Source organism: Nylanderia fulva, unplaced genomic scaffold (assembly GCF_048542155.1).
Source record: "Nylanderia fulva isolate GAGA-0341 unplaced genomic scaffold, ASM4854215v1 Scaffold14, whole genome shotgun sequence".
In the NCBI taxonomy this organism is placed as follows: domain Eukaryota; kingdom Metazoa; phylum Arthropoda; class Insecta; order Hymenoptera; family Formicidae; genus Nylanderia; species Nylanderia fulva.
Window position 1 is genome coordinate 4,849,205 of NW_028189622.1, and position 19,414 is coordinate 4,868,618.

The 19,414-nt window shown below is 30.3% G+C and overlaps 3 protein-coding genes and 1 long non-coding RNA gene across 10 annotated transcripts; 2 read left to right on the top strand and 2 right to left on the bottom strand.

Moving 5' to 3' along the window:
- The first annotated feature begins 262 nt into the window (after window positions 1–262).
- Window positions 263–18,776, top strand: LOC114929109 (uncharacterized). 2 transcript variants are annotated; one of them, XR_003819200.2, is made up of 4 exons: window positions 263–609; window positions 694–765; window positions 17,599–17,744; window positions 17,982–18,776. It is a non-coding gene; the product is annotated as an uncharacterized LOC114929109 (long non-coding RNA). The 2 variants fall into 2 exon arrangements; XR_003819199.2 differs by having other exon boundaries at window positions 265–609; window positions 17,599–18,776.
- On the top strand, window positions 1,359–4,286 carry LOC114929106 (hexosaminidase D). 2 transcript variants are annotated; one of them, XM_029300511.2, is made up of 2 exons: window positions 1,359–1,949; window positions 2,058–4,286. In XM_029300511.2, exons 1-2 carry the CDS (start codon window positions 1,793–1,795, stop codon window positions 3,524–3,526), a joined length of 1,626 nt encoding a protein of 541 aa, XP_029156344.2. In that variant the 5' UTR covers window positions 1,359–1,792; the 3' UTR covers window positions 3,527–4,286. The 2 variants fall into 2 exon arrangements, with proteins under 2 accessions (XP_029156344.2, XP_029156343.2); XM_029300510.2 differs by having other exon boundaries at window positions 1,361–1,973.
- Window positions 5,311–8,063, bottom strand: LOC114929108 (ras-related protein Rab-28). Its single transcript, XM_029300518.2, has 4 exons — window positions 7,649–8,063; window positions 6,415–6,600; window positions 6,051–6,284; window positions 5,311–5,947 (listed from the first exon to the last, which is right to left on the bottom strand). Exons 1-4 carry the CDS (start codon window positions 7,721–7,723, stop codon window positions 5,723–5,725), a joined length of 720 nt encoding a protein of 239 aa, XP_029156351.1. The 5' UTR covers window positions 7,724–8,063; the 3' UTR covers window positions 5,311–5,722.
- FipoQ (F-box/LRR-repeat protein FipoQ) lies at window positions 8,144–16,137 on the bottom strand. Of its 5 annotated transcripts, none has more exons than XM_029300513.2 (8): window positions 16,091–16,137; window positions 15,378–15,608; window positions 10,723–10,922; window positions 10,106–10,380; window positions 9,675–9,941; window positions 9,076–9,445; window positions 8,583–8,786; window positions 8,144–8,519 (listed from the first exon to the last, which is right to left on the bottom strand). In XM_029300513.2, exons 2-8 carry the CDS (start codon window positions 15,486–15,488, stop codon window positions 8,384–8,386), a joined length of 1,563 nt encoding a protein of 520 aa, XP_029156346.1. In that variant the 5' UTR covers window positions 15,489–15,608; window positions 16,091–16,137; the 3' UTR covers window positions 8,144–8,383. The 5 variants fall into 5 exon arrangements, with proteins under 5 accessions (XP_029156346.1, XP_029156345.1, XP_029156347.1 ...); XM_029300512.2 differs by having other exon boundaries at window positions 15,915–16,129; XM_029300514.2 differs by having other exon boundaries at window positions 15,378–15,474; window positions 16,091–16,113.
- Window positions 18,777–19,414: the final 638 nt, after the last annotated feature.

The following is a 19,414-nucleotide window of genomic DNA, read 5'->3' on the forward strand; positions in this document are numbered from 1 at the left end:
AGCAAGTGAACCAAATTTCAGTAGTGTAGTTCTTCATAATCACTCCCGTACTTAGTTGTGAAATGAAAATTAATTAATACAATAAAGTGAAATACACGTCTAAAATTCAACTCCTTATTTAACAATATTCTCTAACATAACATTAATAATGCTTAAAATGTCGCATTTAATATATTTGACATACTAATAGCATATAAAAATTATAAATTTGTAGGGCGCCAAGAAGCCCTCCATGTTGCATCTAGGTACGGATCTGTCAAAGTTAGTCACATGAGTCACGTGACTGATGACGCGCTCTGACGCATGCGCATGAAGTTGCGCTGCAAGACTGCCTGCCGCCACTTTTTGTGTGATCGTCTCGCATTTTCGTACTTCGTACGTTTGTGCGCGCATTTGTATTTGATTGATATTCGCGACGGAAATGCAACGCGATAACGACACGCGACAAGACTGGTTTGAATTACCAACGATTGTGCGTTAATTTCCGGTATTTTATTACCGCTCGGACGTGAGTGCATATAGCCTTATTTCGATATAGTTCAACCGCGTTTAACCGAATTAGTAAATCATCGAAGCTATTGGTATTCTAATCATGATCGCATGATAAATGTGCGTATTTTTCAATTTACAAATAAACTTCTCTTGTTTCTTCTCTCTTTCTAATTATATCTCAACTTGTTTCTCTTTTTACAGAAAGTGTGTAAATAAAAGATGAAGACAACTGCATTCGATCCACCATCTGAAAGGTTTGCGACAATAAACAAGGTTACAGAATATATTGCTGATAACATTTTATTTTTAACATTTTATATCAAAATGCAGATATATCAATTATATTAAAATTAATATATATATATATATAGGTTATAAGTTCATCAACTATTTAAAGCCTAAATAAGAATATAATAAGAAATAAGTATCTCTTTCATTTCTATTAATTTATATTATTTCTTACAAAGAATATTTTTATCCGTTCTTTGAAAAATCAGATAAAAACGGTAGACGAAGAAGTAAAAGACTAAGTATATAAAACAATAAAAAAGACGAGTGCAAGAGATTAAAGACTATTTAATTGAACATTATTACTATCATATATATATGTATATATAGACATTTTTTATTGTAATCTGCATAAAGATCATTTATTCATATTTTTCATTTATTTATTAAGAATATACTATTACTATATCGTTTGCATATTAAAATACTTATATATGCAATGAGACTGCAATTTTACTCTCTATATATTCATCTAATTGAAAATTCGAATTATAAACTATGTTATCGCTCGACGTAGCGTAAAATGTAAGAATCAATAATTATCGTAGTAGCTACGCTATACTGTGCATCTCACGGATCAGAGCGAATCCGCATCCGCATGCACCGAGAAAAACGTCATCTTGTCTCGTGCGCGTGGTTTGTACTGCGCCTGTCTGATTGAAACCCGACCAACACAAGAGTCGCTTTCTCTCATCTGTCCACGAGCGTAATTCACAGTAATTGCCCTCATTAAAGGTTTGCTCGAGAGACTTTTGATCTCGCAACCTATCCCGGGTCTTTTACGCGAAACCGCGTCTATGCGTAATCCGCGAATTTTGTGACGTAAAGAACTGATTCTGTTCACGAAGCGGGAATGCGAGTGTTTTATAACAACTCGACGAGAAACGCGAAGTGATCGCGCTTGTGTGCTCCGCTCCGCTTGGTCTGGAGATCGCGATGGACCAGCCAGTGCGATAAAAAATCCGCTGACGACATTCGATTTTCTCGGAAACAATAGGATTCTCCCGACGTCATGACGCGTCTACGAGGTAGAGCCTCGTTGATGGTCATCGTGACCATCAGCTTTATTTTGCTGATTGTCATATACCACATACTGAGCAACGAGATTGATGAGATATCGTCAGGCAAGGTCGGCACTCGACTGAGAACAGAAGATATGTATTCTCCAGGTGAACTCACGGACAACCCTGCCGGTAGGCAGCATATATAAATGATATTAAATGTGGAATGATATAGGAAAACTGTTAATGTATTAATTTATGATAAATCATTTGCAGATGGTATTCCGCTGTTCAAGGGCCACAAGATTGTTCATCTAGACCTGAAAGGTGCTCCACCGAAGATGAGTTATTATAACTATCTATTTCCTTTGCTGCGGAAGCTAGGAGCCACTGGTATACTTATAGAGTATGAGGACATGTTCCCTTTCGCAGATAGTATCAAGGACATTTGTGCTGGCAATTCTTATTCCAGGAAAGATATTGTACAAATTCAACATATAGCAAAGAATAATCAGCTGATTGTTATACCATTGATACAAACCTTTGGTCACATGGAATTTGTTTTGAAATTGGATAAGTATAAAGATTTTAGGGAAGTTCCACATTATCCACAAGTATTGTGTCCTACGTACAATAAAACACTTCCATTGTTATATGAAATGATAAACCAAGTTGTATCTGCACATCCAGCATCAAAATATCTACACATAGGTGCGGATGAAGTTTATCAAATAGGAGAATGCTCAAGATGTTTAGATGTTATGTCCAAAAAACAATGGGGCAAACGACAGCTATTCCTGGATCATGTCTCCACAGTAGTCAAATATATTAAGGAAAAATATCCAGCATTAACTGTACTTATGTGGGATGATGAATTTCGTGATATATCGCCACAAGAAATTATTGACAGAGGCTTGCACTTGACAATAGAACCAGTTATTTGGAAATATACTACCGATCCTGGTACGACGTTAACTGATCAACTGTGGGAAAGTTATGCTGCGGTATGGAAGCAAGTCTGGGTTGCAACTGCATTCAAAGGAGCTACTTCACCAGATAGATATTACACAGACATTTCATATCACATGGAGAACCATCAAGGTTGGTTAGAAATCGTTCATCGATACTCAAATCAAATTACATTTAAAGGTATCATGTTAACTGGATGGCAGAGATACGATCACTTCAGTGTTCCTTGTGAATTATTACCAGTGGGATTACCATCTCTCGCTATTAATTTAGCTGTACTACAAGCATCAGATTTAAATGGCTTCCCTGTAGAAGTACCTGCTCATATAGCTGAAATTTTACAATGCGATGGTGTGATTTCATTGAGCATACCAGAACCACAGTATGGTTGGACCAAGTGCAGTTTCCATGGAATGTCAGTATATGCAGCTATTTTACGTCTTTACTCTTTGACGCAAGAAGTAATGAAAATGGAACAGGACAACACCTATAAGGGTTGGTTAAAACCGTACAATATCAAGTATTCTTTTGCAAGCCCTAGTTATGTCGAACGTGCAGTCACTGATTTGGATCGACATAAAATGGAAATAATGTATATTGAGAAAGAAATGCGTTCAGCCATGGAAGATATTTATGATAATTATACAATACAAGAATGGCTAGACACATACACTGCACCTTTAAACGAAAAACTTAATCAATTGTGGGAAGCTAAGGAAAAACTTTTAGAAAAAAATACATGGCCAAGAAGACCTCTCACAAAATCTGACTTATAGTGAAAAACATAATTTTTTCTTTGAATAAAGTAGGTAAAGATATTCATCATGTTCTTTGTGATATATGGTAAGAGACTGAGAATTTTATTAAAACAATAAGAGAAAAGAACAAACGAAAAATTTTTTAGCAATTAATTTTTAAAAATGGCGTGGATAATCAGTGAAATATAAAAGTTTCAAACTTGTAATTTTACAACTTGAACAATCGTTGTATAGAGTATGTGATAACGTAATTTGATATAAAGGAGAAATCAAATCATATTAAATGCACCGTCCGTAAATTAATAGATTTTACTTATTTTGATAAAAATTATTTCATTATTTACTAGAAATAAATATTCTAATGTAGATCACACCATCAATTTTATCATTTTCATTATTTAATGAACTAACAAATATTCTAATGTAGATTACACCATCAATTTTATAATTTTGAAATGCTTTGAAATTATGTATATATATATATATATATATATATATTCTTTCTCTTTGACTCTAAAAGTTTGAAATGCAAAACTGATTTGAACAATTTAAGATAGGCGGTGTAGATAAAAAGAGAGGTAGATAGTCATATTGATAAATATGTTTTAAACAATAATTTTTTGCAATATTAGAATTATAAAATTCTAATTTATTGACAATTTATTAAAAGTGTTATTTAGAGAAATATTATCTATTTAGAGAAAAATTGTATTTCAAATTATTATTGTATTTTAAGAGATTTTGAATTGATATTGTTATTATACGTAACACATATAAACTACTCCCCTTTTAATCATATACGCACAGATTAATCTTCCTTTGTTTTATGTCTTCTACTTATAAGCATAAGGCTGCTATAAAGTATTTATAATGTCAGGTTTTATTGGTACGTTCTTCGAAAAGATATTGGCAATAAAGTAAATAATAAAATATATTAAATTAATACATTGATTATAGCGCAGTATCTGCAATTTTATTATAAGCAGAGAATCGTGCCATAAACAAGTATTGTGATGTTATATATCTGTAATCGGATATATAAATTTTTGAAGGATAAAATATTTAGTTTAAATTAAAGACTTTTTATATAAAAGAGATAAAGAAGAAGAGTCTCAATTAAAAAATACGTATTAGAAGTATGTATAATATTCTATTAAAAAAATTAAATATCTTGTATAACATTTCTAAAATATAAAAGGAACATGGAATGTATTTTGAAGGCTTCGATATTTTTTTCAAATATTACTTAATAAAGTAACTTTATCTAAAATTTTTATTTCTATCTTTTTTATATCGAGTCTTCAATTGTGCTTTTCCTTACAACTTTTCGATGAACGCACCTTATGGCCAATATATTTAAATCTTCCTAGTAATTTTAGAGATTCTTCTGCAAATTTTTAATATATATACCTATACGTCTTTGTATTATATTATGCGCTTTATTATTATTTTGCAATAATTATTATCAATGTGTGAAAGTATTTTTAATGTTGTTATATAAAATATAATTATATTACGCGTGTAACTATTAGCATAATTAACGACAGAAAATATGATTAATAAATCTGTTTTTAAATCTACGATAATAATTCTTTAAGTATATGTTATATTTATTGGTCCCGTATTACATAAATATAACTTTTATTTTTTCATCATTATATATTAATTATACATAATAAATAAATAAAAAGTGCGATAGACAAATGTATCATTTGATACATTTCACACAAGTACGACAATCGTAAAAAATACAATACATGTTTGATATTATGTATACTATTTTCTATTACGATTGCATACTTAAATAGATGGAATTTATGTATTATGTTATATATAATGTTAAATTTTGCAAATATTGTCTGAGACATCACATTATGAAATATAGTGTTCTATAGTATATAAATATAGTTATCTATTATAGCTACAACACATATTATAGTATATACAATTTTGTTGATTCTTATATCAAATGAAATTCATACACGGAAAGAAATTAACCATCATAGCTAAATTTTAGCTACGATAACTATTTTTAGTTGAACAGAGAATTTTATAATTAAAAAATATTAGCTATCATAACTAAAATTTAGACATAATAACTAAATTTTATGTATAATATAGAAACAACTAAAATTTAGCTATGGTAGCTCATTTTTCCGTGATATGTATTTTATTCAGCTAGAGAAAGGATATTCTAAAAATCTATAATAATCATCATTGCAATGCACATACCGCGGATTTCGAGACAGGAAAACGTGGATTGAATGCAATTGGATGATGTTTTCTATTGGGAATTCTTTTTACCACTTTGTTTATTGCATTCACGTCTACTGTATCTCCAATTTCAGCAATAATTATAGGTTTATGAAAATCTTGATCCGTTCTTGTCAATCGGACACCCAAAATTTGCGCTGCCAAATTTGCTATGCATAAAGATACCTAAAAATAATACATATTTTTTAAAGGTTTTATAATTTAAATGTGAAAGATTTATTTACTGCGTTGTTCTTCTTTAATGACATTATTAAGAGAGGAAAATTACCGATTCTCCGGTTCTCGCGGACATATCGTGATATGGAAATCCGTTTTCCGCAGCAAATCGATGCGACTTATCTCTTTTAACTGTTCTTTGATGCTCCATATCGCATTTATTACCCACTACTGCTATTAGAGGTGGTTCGTCGTAAGTGTCAATGAAGTTCTTGATTTGACTGAGCCACTCTTCCAAAATATCAAAACTCGAGCTATTTGTGACATCGTACACCAGAAGAATGATCTGATTTGTAGAAAAGATAAACAAATATAATAAAGAAAATTGCACCGACTTATATAAATATATAATACAAATGTAAGATAATTTTTTTATAAAGTTTTATGATTATAATGACAAAAAAGATTGACTTTACGTGTGCTCCGAAAACGTATTTGTCCAACATATTGCCGTGCAGGGCTAGTCCACCGACGTCCCATAGATGTAGATTGACGTTCTTGTAAGAACCGATGGTCAGGTTTTTGAGAAAGAAATCGATGCCCGCGGTAGGTACGTATTGTCTGGTGAAATCGTTGTTGCAAAATTTCTGAACGATGCTGGTCTAAAGAAGGATCCTTGAATTTCAATTATCAAGAATGACAGACATGGTGATAAAATAAAATAACAAGTATCACGCTAGGACTGACAATCAATAAAACTGGTAATTATACTTGTACACTGATTGTAACTCGAAGAAAGACAAATATTGAAACTACAGCAAAAATAAGATTAATTAAAGATTAAATAAAATATTGTTTGTCCAATAAACTTCTACTTATTTAATATTTGATTAAATTCACACTTATATACATTATTTTGCTTATATACTTTATTTTGTTATTTTTTAAATAGATTTTTCCGTAAATTTATCTCGGTTAATTATGTCAAATATATTACGATAAAATATCGATCTTTTTTTCCTTTGTGACTTGTGACATTTGTCATTTAAGGAAACGATATAAAAGAATAATAGTTTGAAAGGTTAATAAATTCATGCTTGGCCTATCTAGTTAGGTTCATTAATTCAAAAACCATCGATTCGAAAATTTGTGTTTGCCGATTGGCCGTATTGTTATGTATCATTGGCAACTAGAACAATAGGCATATACTGCAAATGTTGCATGTTTGCAAAAGTTTTCATATTATATAGAAGCCCCGCGCGGTCAGAGGCTTCATCGATCCAAGTTCGCGTATTACATTCATTACGTTAATCTATAGCGCACAACGCAATCATATTTATATTGTGTGAAGAAAAGCATTACGAAATAATTAAAGCAGTAAAGTAACATCATTAATTGTCTTTTCATTACAAAAAATTCCATACAAATATTTCAATAAATATTTGCAAAAATTAAAGGCTCGTATCAATCTTTCTATTTATGCACTAATCGAAAAAGAATATTTATCAAAGCACTCTTCAACAATAACGAAGCTCACAACTGTCACCTGTTGAAAGGTTCTTCGTTTTCACCATGGCAATCGGCAAACAAATTTAAAGCCAGACGCAGCACGCGTTAATGTAAATGTAGCTATCTTTCGCGAGCACCGAAACGGGATCAACCACCCTTGGCGCGCGCTTTCGATCGAGAACGTGGTAGACTGAAACTCACTTTGCCGGCACCGGAGTCACCCACGAGCACAATTTTCAGCCGCTTCTCGGCCGAATCCTCCTCAATGTCCGACATGAAGGTGCACGATGAATTGACGACAGCCCTTTGACGGAATCATGCGAATAATGGCATGGCTCGACAGTAACCACCAGCGGTTTTCAGCCGACTATAGCACGACACATAATGTAGCTGAGGTTCGCGTGTTGTGGCCGACAAAGTCCGAATCGACCGACAGTGGTGGCCAGTGCGGCGTCGTCGTCGTCGTCGTCATCGTTTACTCACGAGCATGAATAAATTAACCAATAATCGATAATTCGCTAACCATTCGTGCGTATTTTGCGGCCGTGTAAATTTCGGATACGAAGGGCATTTTAATACGAACGTGTATAATATCTTTTATGATGACATGCCTGCATCTGGCTTTAATGTCTGAAGAAAAAAATATTTTGAGAGATGTGAATGTGTTTCCGAACAGTTTAAAAGTAAATATCGTAATGCACAGAAAAAAATTTAATACTTTCGATATTATATTACAATTATCATATCATTCTATTATATTATCGTACAATATGAATTTTATCTTCTTTATCTTATTCTTATCCTCCTAGTGTTATCTACGTTATATAATACTGTGACAAAAAAATCGAAGAACTTTATATTTAGGCACTTATTTGTTTAAATTCGTCGAGAGAAACTTAATAAAACTCGAACCTAAGAAATTATAGTCAAAGCGTGTCAATTAAAAATTAGATCCTTATAATTTTGCAAAAGATAATAATTCGATACTCTGCAGCAAGTAATTGTTCTGACGACTGTCATTCTGTCAGCTCGTTCGAAATTTGCTTTAACAACTTCACAGTACCGTCCATCGCTAGAAATAGAAGCATATTTCTTTTGTGTACTTTATTTAATTAATCTTTCTTTTTGATCTTACCTTAAACTTAAGCATCTCAGCTTAATGCATTTTACACGTAAGACATCAATAGCTTTTTGACTTTTGTCGGAGAATCTCAAGTTCTCCGGATCCCATCTCAATTCTAGACGCTCTAAATTAAGACAATTATTGGCAATTGCATCCATCAGCTGATCCACGTGAATGTTGACACCTAGTCTTTCTTGAGTACCCATCACAAGTATTCTGAAACATATATACACATATGTATCAGGATCTTTAAAATTCCAATAATAATATAAATTACGAAATGTTAACATAACAGGGACAAGAAAGAAAATTTTCATTGTCGTGACGAAAGAGGAAACAAGTGACAAGTGCATATTTGAAATTCAATCAAATAAAGCATAGGATTACAGCTATTTTTAATATTAATATATAATTTACTATATAACTTACATAAAACGAATTTAAATCACGTTTAACGTTTCGTAGAGTATGCGTATACAAAATTAATGAAATTATAAATACTCACTTTGCATTGGTAAGAATCGGTAGTACACTTTGCCAAAGCTGATCGGTAATGTGCGGCATGCCTGACAGCGCAAGGCCGTACAGCTGATGACCATGCTTCGACAGGAACTTATGCAAAGCATCGTCGGTTAAATTGTCGGAACTATCCAAATCCAGAGCTATTAAATTTCGCGGATTTCCAACCTCGGTCCATGCTTTCAGTACACTGTCATTGAAACCGTTCAGTTGACCAGCGCTCAAAAAGCGAAGGCCGGGAATCCTAGTTAGCATATCAATTAAGCATTCCGTTGACAAATCGGTAGCAGTAACGTCGAGTTCCTGAATACTTGATTTTTCCCACTCAACTTGCATGACATATTCACTTTGGAGATCTAAAATATTGTGTATATATTTAATTGAAATATATATGTAAATTGATTAATAACATCGAAATGCATATATTACAATTAATTTCTTTAAAGAGTGACGAAAGATTTTATTCATCTCTTGACTTATGTTAACAAAACAATTAATGAAACAGAAGGAATTTTTTAAAGAAAATTAAGACAAAAAATATATTTTTAACGTTAATGTAATTATGGAGAAATAATAATATCTCACTTGTTCCTTGCATAAGAAGACATTTCAGTCTTCTGCTCCTTTGGAAGAGAGTTTTCATAGTCGAACCAGTCACTTTGGCACAAAAATTCACAGCTAAACATTCTAGTTGGATACAATTAGAAGAGAAGGCGTCGATATGTGAATCATCCACAAAGTTGATTCCGTATAAATTGATTACCCTTAAATTCGGCGTCGCAGATTTGAGTTTGTGCACATTAATTACTTCATAAATTTCTTCTTCTTCTTCCTCCATTTTTTCATATGTTCCTAAAGAATAACAGATTTCTTAATAAAAAAAATTTTTGTAGTTTCAATATACAGTAAATTTCTAGATCTTTATAAATTATGATTATGTGTATTAATACATAGAATATTAAGATATTTATATACATGAGATAATATAAAACACAATTTTATTTTTAATCACCAACCAATTAAATGAAGAATCTCCAATCCATTTATAAAATTATAGCATTTGCGCATAAAACCCTCAAGAAAGATGACTTCTGATAGACAAATACACATATATTTTAATTTTGTAGGAAATGCTTGCATTTCCGAAAAATCGTGCAGTTGCATAGCAGTTGAAAAATCCAACAACATATGTGTTAGATTTGGACACTTATTAGCTAATTCGTGTAAGACTGTATGGGTGATCAATTCTATTGGTAATTCAATATATCTCAATGAAGGTCCAAAACGTACGCTGTAAATATTAAATTGTTATTGTTTTACACTATTTCCCATATACATGAAAAAATTAAGAATAAACTTTATTACTTTTTACGTTTTTTCACAAACATAATAATTTCATATAAAATATTTTCCCAGTTTTAATGTTGATTTGTGTATTAAATTCTTTAGATAAAGTAAGTAACATTAGACTAATGACCTCTCGAAATAGGTATTTCTTCTGGACTTAATTATTTCTATTATTGCGCCTATTTTGTGCACGCGTTAGGCTTTTTTCATCTCTAAAGAATTTTATGTATGAAAGCCAAAAGATACTTGAAAAACACGAGAATTAGGTATTACGAACTTACGTCACCTGATTAAATGCAACAAATTTTCCAGAGAGCTCACGTGAAGCCCGCTTATTTCTGGTCTTAGGGACACGTGCTTCCAAAGACGCGTGTCATACGCCATTTGTCGCCAACGTTTACAAATTCGTGCAATCATACATATTTCACGATGGGAGAGATAACTAAAAACGTTCAAAAGAACTTTGTCCGGTAGCTTCTCTATTGTCTGTAGAAAAAAAAGAGAGATCATTATCAGCGCGTAAATATTTCAATAAGATACATTTTGATGGAGTGACGCTTTTGAAACTCTCAACAATACATCGTTGATTGATTATCGAATGATTTACGAAACAATAAATAATCGGATATCATCACGGATTAAATCGTACAAGGTTTTACGCATGTCGCTGTCTTTGTGCATTATTAACGCATAATACATACATGTATTTAAATGTTGGCGCAATAATCAAAATATATTAAATTTAATATATATTATTCGTTGAATTTCTCCTTTCTGCTAAATCAAGTTACCTTTATCAGTTTTTTTAACATCAAATTTTTTCTTTGTAAAAATTCCTACGTAAATTCATATTGAAAAAATTAAGTTTAATAGAATTTAATTCAGTAGAAAAAATATAGTAGAAGTTAACGTTATATATTTCCATTTATAAATGTTTTGCTATAATGATCCACACACGCACCGAATTTTATGAAATCCAACATGTAAACAGAATTTGTTACATCGCACCATTTGGCGAGAAAGAAATTAAAAATCATATATATCAAAAGAAATGGACAGTAACTTACAGTACGACTTTTAGCGGCATCACCCTCGGAAACGTACATCTGAGACGTTTCCAGGGCAATCTGACCCCAAACATCCACACCACCGAGATCCATGGTGCTACTTTTTTTGACGTTAGATTAAAATAAAAACGTTTATTTTACTTTAATTTTTGTTGTTAATTTTTACGTTTCAATTTATAAATTTAATATAATTGATATTTTTTCTTTTTATTAATAAAAAATACTATTTAATTTTCCGTTCTTTCTCTTTTTAATTTGAGAGCATTTTTATTTTAATTTTAATTATAAGCATCACTATATCCCATATCGCGATTTATTTTAACATGATTTTCACTAATTAAATGTTAAATATGAATTTTTAATTTGCGCATTTAAATATTTTTTTGCATGAGAAATTTATTTATTTAGTAGAAACAAGATAAATTATTATTTGCAATTGCACACAGTCTATTAGAATCGACACGAAGCGGAATTTGAGGAAGCTCAAACTACAAGTCTTCAGCGGTTTTAATCGGATCGCGCTTGCGCGTCGCCCTAAATATACAACTTGGAAGGCTTGCTTGTACTTTATTTTAAACCCCACCGGTTACAGCAAAACGCCGGGAGACAAGTATTTTATATTTAATGAAATTCATTTCCTGATAAAGAGAGAGTCTCCGAATTTGAAACATCTAATTTTATTCAATCACTGTACGCAATTTTCAGATCGTAACTCTTTAATTGCCAATAGAAAAAATAATTATTTCTATATACGTATTTCTTATGGGTATTTTTTATCAAATTCTGTTTTAATGTATGTATATTACAATGTCTACTGCATATACATATGTTAAATAATACAGCATTGAATGCCAAGTTTCTTCATGTTTTATGCGCGATAAAGTTATTTATTTATCCACTTTTAACACGTAAATATCACGCTAAGAAATATTTTCAAAATTGTAAACAATTTTCTTTACTTTACACATACTTTTGTTACAATTAAAATAATTTGAACGAACGAGAATTAAATATAATATTTCTTGTTTTTTTTTTTATAAAATGCAAACTATGTTATATATTATAATAATAAACTTAATAACACCTTCGCATTCTGACAAGTGTAATAAAGAATTTTTTGCGAATATATTTTGTATATTTCTTGAGAAAACGTTTTTTCTGTTTTTGTAGTAAAAATATATAATCTGAATATAATATTTATATAAATATATAATATAGTTGCAAAAAACGTTTATTATACACTTTCCTAAAATACAAGGCAAAATAAACCAAACATTAAATTAATATTTTGATTTATTAAGTAAATATTAAATGCATTTTTTTTATTCGTTGATATTTACAGAATATAGATTATGCGCGAAATAAATTTCTAATGGCTTTCGGGGCGTAATAACTGGCATGATTTCAATGTAATATACTTAATGAGCCATTAACAACAAATTTCACATATGTATAATCACACATCGTTATAATTAAAGTTCGAGTTTTAAAGTTTAAAGTATTGTTAAAATTAATAACCCAGGAAAGTGATTATTTTAAAAAATCTAAATTATTTTTTAATTGGAATATTGAACTGTTATAATAAAATTAATATCTCTCGGTGATTGTCTGAATAAAATATATTTATTTATGTTTTCAGTTATAAAATAGAGATAACAAAAATATTGAATAGTATCTAAAATTCAAAGGTCTTTTTCGGAAAGAATATAAAAATCAGCTATGAAGCTATAGAATAAATAAATGGAATGTATAATACATTTACATTCACGATCACAGGAAAATAGATATTAATTTTTTTTAAACGATTAATGGATTATTTTAAACGAAATAAGAATCGCTGTTTTTATGAAACATTTATGTATGGATATTGGAATTTTAAAAAATTGTACGGAATTAACACGTAATATTAAAAACACTCCATTCCTCTCAGCCACACGCGAAGTTATTGCGATACATAAGAAAGAAAGAAAATTTGAAAACTAAGGAATTTGTATCCTGTGGTTGGGATCTCAGAAATTCCCCTTGTTCCTCTCCCAACTTCCACTGTAAAGAAATAGGCGAGAAAAATATTGGTCCGAAAGTCGGTTCCCGATTCAGCCGAATTTCTGAGATCCCAACCACAGGATTAATTAATAAAATGACAATCTCTCTCACAAAAATTTGGAAACTAAGGAATTTGTATTCTGTGGTTGGGATCTCAGAAATTTCCCTTGTTCCTTTCCCAACTTCCACTGTAAAGAAATGGGCGAGAAAAATATTGGTCCGAAAGTCGGTTGAATCGGGAACCGACTTTCGGACCAATATTTTTCTCGCCTATTTCTTTACAGTGGAAGTTGGGAAAGGAACAAGGGAAATTTCTGAGATCCCAACCACAGGATACAAATTCCTTAGTTTCCAAATTTTCTTTCTTTCTTATGTATCGCAATAACATCGCGTGTGGCTCTATTGGCTGAGAGGAATGGAGTGTAGATCGTGTTTTTAAAATTAAGGAGCCGACTTAATAGTCTTATTATTATTATTGTTTCGTAATATTAAAGTTTGTAATATTAAATCGATTTATATCCATGATTTTATTATTTTATTTAAAAAAATAAAACTAAAGCTTGATTTAAGAGAGAGATTGTCATTTTATTAATTAAAATTACAATTGACATTCGGATATATAATACACGCAATAGATGATTATAAAAATTCAACAATAAAATATATTTTTTATGCATAGAAACATTAGAAATGTTTCACAATCTTTAATTTTAGGAAATGATCATATTAATCCTTTTCATAGGTGTGTGTATCGTTCTAGTATAAAAAAAATTCAAATTTTTAAGAGCATTATAAAAAATTGATTATTGTTCTTTACAATTTTAATAAAATTATAATTTCTTTAACAATAATTGGATTTTTCTAAAACATAGTAATTGCATGATAATTGATCAAGTTTACCGTCGATTTTCCTCGATGTGTTATGCTAAATTCTTCCTTGGGTATCGTGCTGACGTGCTCCACGGCTAATTGCGTCCAAGTAGTCATTGTTAGAACTCAAGCAACTTATCAGCAAAAAATGACACGAAAATTACATGCAGAACTGTTATAAATAAAAAAATTTTGCTCGCGCGAATTTTCACGTTTATATTTTCTGGTAAAATGTAACGATAGTTTGAGCTGGAGAACCGAAAATTTTGGCCCCAATTTATCGAGCGGATCTCCGTTTGACCGCCTTAGAAGAGTCAGCATTTGCAACTGGGTCTACTTTAATTAGTTATAAATAAAGATAGGCAGACAGACAGGCAGGCAACAGGCCAGAATGGAAAAACCTATTGACACGTTCCACGCATTGATGTGACACTCGTTATGTGAAAAGAAGCGCGAGCAAGCACCAACATTGACGTCGCGAGATTTGTCTCGTTCGAATATAACTAAATTGGATTCGCCGAATGGTGATGTGCACATTCGTGAGGATGAGATTCATCTCTCAAAATAAATGAAAAATTTATTTATTAGTCGATATCGATTTTTCACTATTCGAAGATGTAATTATATTACGTACTCGGATTTGATAACTTTGAAAATCATTAATACTTCATTTTTTAAATCTACAATTTGGAGTATTTTTATGGAAAAACTCGCAAATATAATTTTATTTTCGAATTATTTTCAAAATTTTTATCTTTAAAACGAATTTGGGCAAATGACTATAGGTGGACTTTTATAGAAAGAGATACTCGTATACAGCATATTTAAAATTATATATAACTCTAACATATTTACATTATAATAAGAAATTTATTATAGATGTAATAATTTTATTGTCTTTCTGTTCATATTAAAAACTAAGACATATCATTAAAAATATCGTAAAAATAAGTTCACTTGCCGTATTAGGACGCCTTATTATCCTTTCGGGATCATCTCCTTCGAAGACGTTGAGTTGCAACGCAGCCTCCACGCTCAGGACATTCCAATTCGACATTCTTCGCAAATCCATGATGACGAAATTATGAAGACGAGACAATCGATTAAAAAGAGATCCTTAGACGAGTTGCAAATGGAAGAAAAACGAAGATGCGAAGCAGAGGATAGTTTTGACGCTGTTATTTTGTAACACCTAGCAATAACGAATGCATACAATATATAAGGAAAATCTGCCGATGCTTTATTTATTAATTATGCAATAGAAGGACAATGCAATTTGCACACATAATTTTAGAAAGAATTGTGAGATGATATCACGATCTCTCTGCACACTTGTTACATAAAACTCTCTACACATTTGAGAAAATACATAAATTTATATTGAGAACTGTAGCTGTTGGTACTACATAAGAGAAGGAATTTATAAATATTATTTAAATTATATTACGTTCAGGAAAAATTCATGTTTTCGATTTTTGCATAATTGTTTCACTATTACCAAATATATTAATTTGTATTTTCACATTTTGTTGATGTTTTCTGTCTCGCAATCGCTAACACCGTCACAAAAAAAATTTTTCTTGGATTCAAATGAATTTTAACTTTGATGCACTTTTTCATGCATTTAGCTCGAGAACAGACGCGATCGTTGTCGATAGGCGAAAAGTAGCATACTCAGTCATCGTCGTGATATTCACGTAGACGTCCACCCGCGTTCTGCGGATTGAAGGAGAAAAATTGTAACTAAAATAATCCTATGTTTTTCTACCTCTCTCACTCTCACTCTCTTTCTCTCTTGCAGCTTTCTGAAAATAGACTCGCTGGAGTGCTCCGCGAGCACAAGCATTTCGTGCAGGCAAATCATTCGAGCGAGGAGAAGAACTTATATCTTCCATATGTACGGTCTGTTAGATTTAGGAGAAAGTCTTACGTACTTTTACGTCACAGAAATCAGATAATGGACCAGCAGCAACGTATCCATTCCTTTTGTTTATGAGCATACTAGCAAATTTTGCTCATAACTGTAGCCAAGAGCTAGTTAATTTTTTCTCGCGAGAACTCTCAAATATATTCGATTACATCATTCGATATATTGTGATGTTTCATGGTACACATTTTATACATTTTTTCAAATATATGAAATACAGAGGGAATTTTATTGAAAATTTTATTTATTATGAATTTGATATTTGTTATCACTCAAATGTATTTTATCATAAAAAAATCAAGTTGAGATGTCCAGTATTTAAAAATTTATTGCGACTCTTTAAAATGTTTATCTTCTCTTGTCAGAATGTAAAAGATGCCAAAAGATGTAACTGATACACATACTACATACTGATTCATATAATATATATTGTTCTTATTGTTAGTTATTTTATGAGATAAAGGAAAAACAAAATGATTTTTCCTCCTGTGTAAAATTTGCAATATGTATAACACAGTAAAAAAATTTGTGTTAACACATTTCACATGTCCCAATTTATCCACTCTAATTTTAATGTCAATTTAACAGAAGACAAATATGTAAATATAAAGTAACATAAGTTATCTGTTCATAAGTTACAACAAACATTTAAAAAATGTTATGTTAACATTTTTGTAATGTTAAAATATAGAATTCTTAACAGACCGGTAATGTAAATTTAACATTTTAATTTCATTAAGACCTTTAAACAACTACTTCAAAAAATGTAAAAATTACATTTAATTAAATTTAACTTTATTGTTAATTTAACATACAAAATATATCATCAAGAATTCATACATTTTTATTTAACTGTGTTGTTTTAACATTTAAAAACAATGAATATTAACTCAACACATAGGTAAATGTCAAAATAACACAACGGCAATATGTTACATTAACATAAGAGTATGTTAAAAATTTAACACAAAAGTTTTTACACGAGATAATTTTAACAGAAATACAAAATATTTTTTACCGTGTATCTATAGATTATCTAGATCGATATATCAATGAAACTATAATTAATCTTCTTTACGTTCACGATTTTCAAAGTTATTTTTTAATACTTCTATGTAAATTTATAGGCATTATCTAATTTTTATTTTTCTATCTGCATTTATTTTTCCTTCAACATAAAAAAATCTCATAGAAAATATATTTAAGTAATTGATTAATTGTTTCGGCAATTTTTTAAATAATTTTTTGTTTTCAGTCTTGCATGAAGATCGTGTGCACATCAAGCATTCGGCGAATCATCAATGGCGAATTTCTCGTTGACCGAGATCCAAATAGAAACCCTTGGCATCCTGCCGTTTGCAACGTGATTAATTAGAGTCGCGCTAAACAAGATGAATCAAGGTATGTAATTTTTATACAAATGTCATAATCTAAAGATTGAAAATGATGCTAACAGTTTTTGTTATCATTTGAAATTCATATAGAATCTAACGAGATAATAAAGATATTTGTACACTGTACACCAAATATAAATAGCAAATATTTCAATCTTCTTCTTACAAGATAGTGGAAATTTCTGCTATTCTTGAATATAATAAATATAATACTGGTAAATATTTTGGTTTCAAATTTTCGCAGCTGTAGCCTCGAAAACATGTAATATAGAATAGAAAGTTCAGGCTTGTTATTATAATGTACGCTTGTCTAAAGCTGTTATTCAAATAAGCACGGTGTGTCCAATAATGCTTATTAAAATTAATATTTAAAATTCTATCTCACATTTTTTTCAAATTTTCTTTACATATTTAGTTAATTACTATCTATAAATATTTGATACAAATAACATCAACCATCTATTGTAAAATTTCACAACAAAAGAATTGTTACATGGTTGTTACATGGAATAGAAACATGGTTGCATAGAATTTATGTATCGAATTATCGATTGTGCGAGCGTCTGATATCTTTCATTATCTCTCTTGTAAAATATACTCTGAAGAAGTTTTAGTATCGTATCCACTGGGACAATAAGGTATTATGTAAATCTCAATGTTTCCGAATCGATGAATCGGAAAACTGATAAACATTGGACCGGATGTGCGATTTATGTCGTACTCGCTCGTGAACTTTGACGCGACTTTGTATAATCATCTAAAGAATAACGTCTAATTATGTTGACTCCCATTTAATTGTGAATTTAATACTTATACACTTTGCTTCTTTCCTTTTTATCTGTGGCTAACAAATAATCGACACAAAATAGATAAGATTGCGTGATAGTAAAATTGCAAAAATCACGACTATCTTCCGTGAGGAGAAAGTTAATTATGTATAACTCGGTAATAATTTTATAATTTTAAAATTGAAGAAATCAATTGAAGATTACTTTGATAATGTTATATCAACGCTGAATAGATTAGACATGATATATATAAAAAGATATACTTTTTAAATCTTTTGTCGTTTTCTGTAATGAGTGAAATTCCATTACAAATCGCGATTTAAGATAATCAGAATTTTTTAAATTCACAAAATTTGTATATAAAAATATACAGTTTTTCATTATTTTATTACATATTTCTTTCAACATTTATCTTAATGAACATAATAGATTATATAAAATTAAATTTTATATAGGTTGGCATTAATTATTTTTATATACAAACATTTCTCTTAAAAAGTGAAATTAATCAGTAGATATCATTTCATCTATAACACAACATATTGATAACGCGACAAATTTAATTATTGTAAGGCGATTCTTTTTAAATATTTTTTAAAATAGAACATTATGTAATAGTGCTTATGCCTTTTTTTAATTAGAATTTCTTTAAAATATCAAAAGTCGTTTCAACTATTTTGTAATATTTCATATTCAAAACTACTCATTTTAAATAATGATAAATATTAATTACACACACACACACACACACACACAAGAGCTTTCAATTTTTTCAATCGATTTAAATTTTAAATTGCTCGTATATTAAGTATAAACAAAGACAAGAGGACAAAAGAGAGAAGGAAGGTAAAAACCATGTTATTTTATTTATTTATTTTGAAATTTATTC

What these genes read in the sequence shown, in the direction of transcription:
- LOC114929106 (XM_029300510.2), top strand. Translation starts at nt 1,793, where the DNA reads ATGACGCGTCTACGAGGTAGAGCCTCGTTGATGGTCATCGTGACCATC. An exon ending in ACTCACGGACAACCCTGCCG is followed by an intron (nt 1,974 to 2,057) that starts GTAGGCAGCATA and finishes AATCATTTGCAG; the next exon opens with ATGGTATTCCGCTGTTCAAG.
- LOC114929108 (XM_029300518.2), bottom strand. Translation starts at nt 7,723, where the DNA reads ATGTCGGACATTGAGGAGGATTCGGCCGAGAAGCGGCTGAAAATTGTG. An exon ending in AATACGTTTTCGGAGCACAC is followed by an intron (nt 6,285 to 6,414) that starts GTAAAGTCAATC and finishes TCTACAAATCAG; the next exon opens with ATCATTCTTCTGGTGTACGA. An exon ending in CCGCGAGAACCGGAGAATCG is followed by an intron (nt 5,948 to 6,050) that starts GTAATTTTCCTC and finishes TATTATTTTTAG; the next exon opens with GTATCTTTATGCATAGCAAA.
- FipoQ (XM_029300513.2), bottom strand. Translation starts at nt 15,488, where the DNA reads ATGGATTTGCGAAGAATGTCGAATTGGAATGTCCTGAGCGTGGAGGCT. An exon ending in GGAGATTCTTCATTTAATTG is followed by an intron (nt 9,942 to 10,105) that starts GTTGGTGATTAA and finishes GTTATTCTTTAG; the next exon opens with GAACATATGAAAAAATGGAG. An exon ending in TCTTCTTATGCAAGGAACAA is followed by an intron (nt 9,446 to 9,674) that starts GTGAGATATTAT and finishes ACAATATTTTAG; the next exon opens with ATCTCCAAAGTGAATATGTC.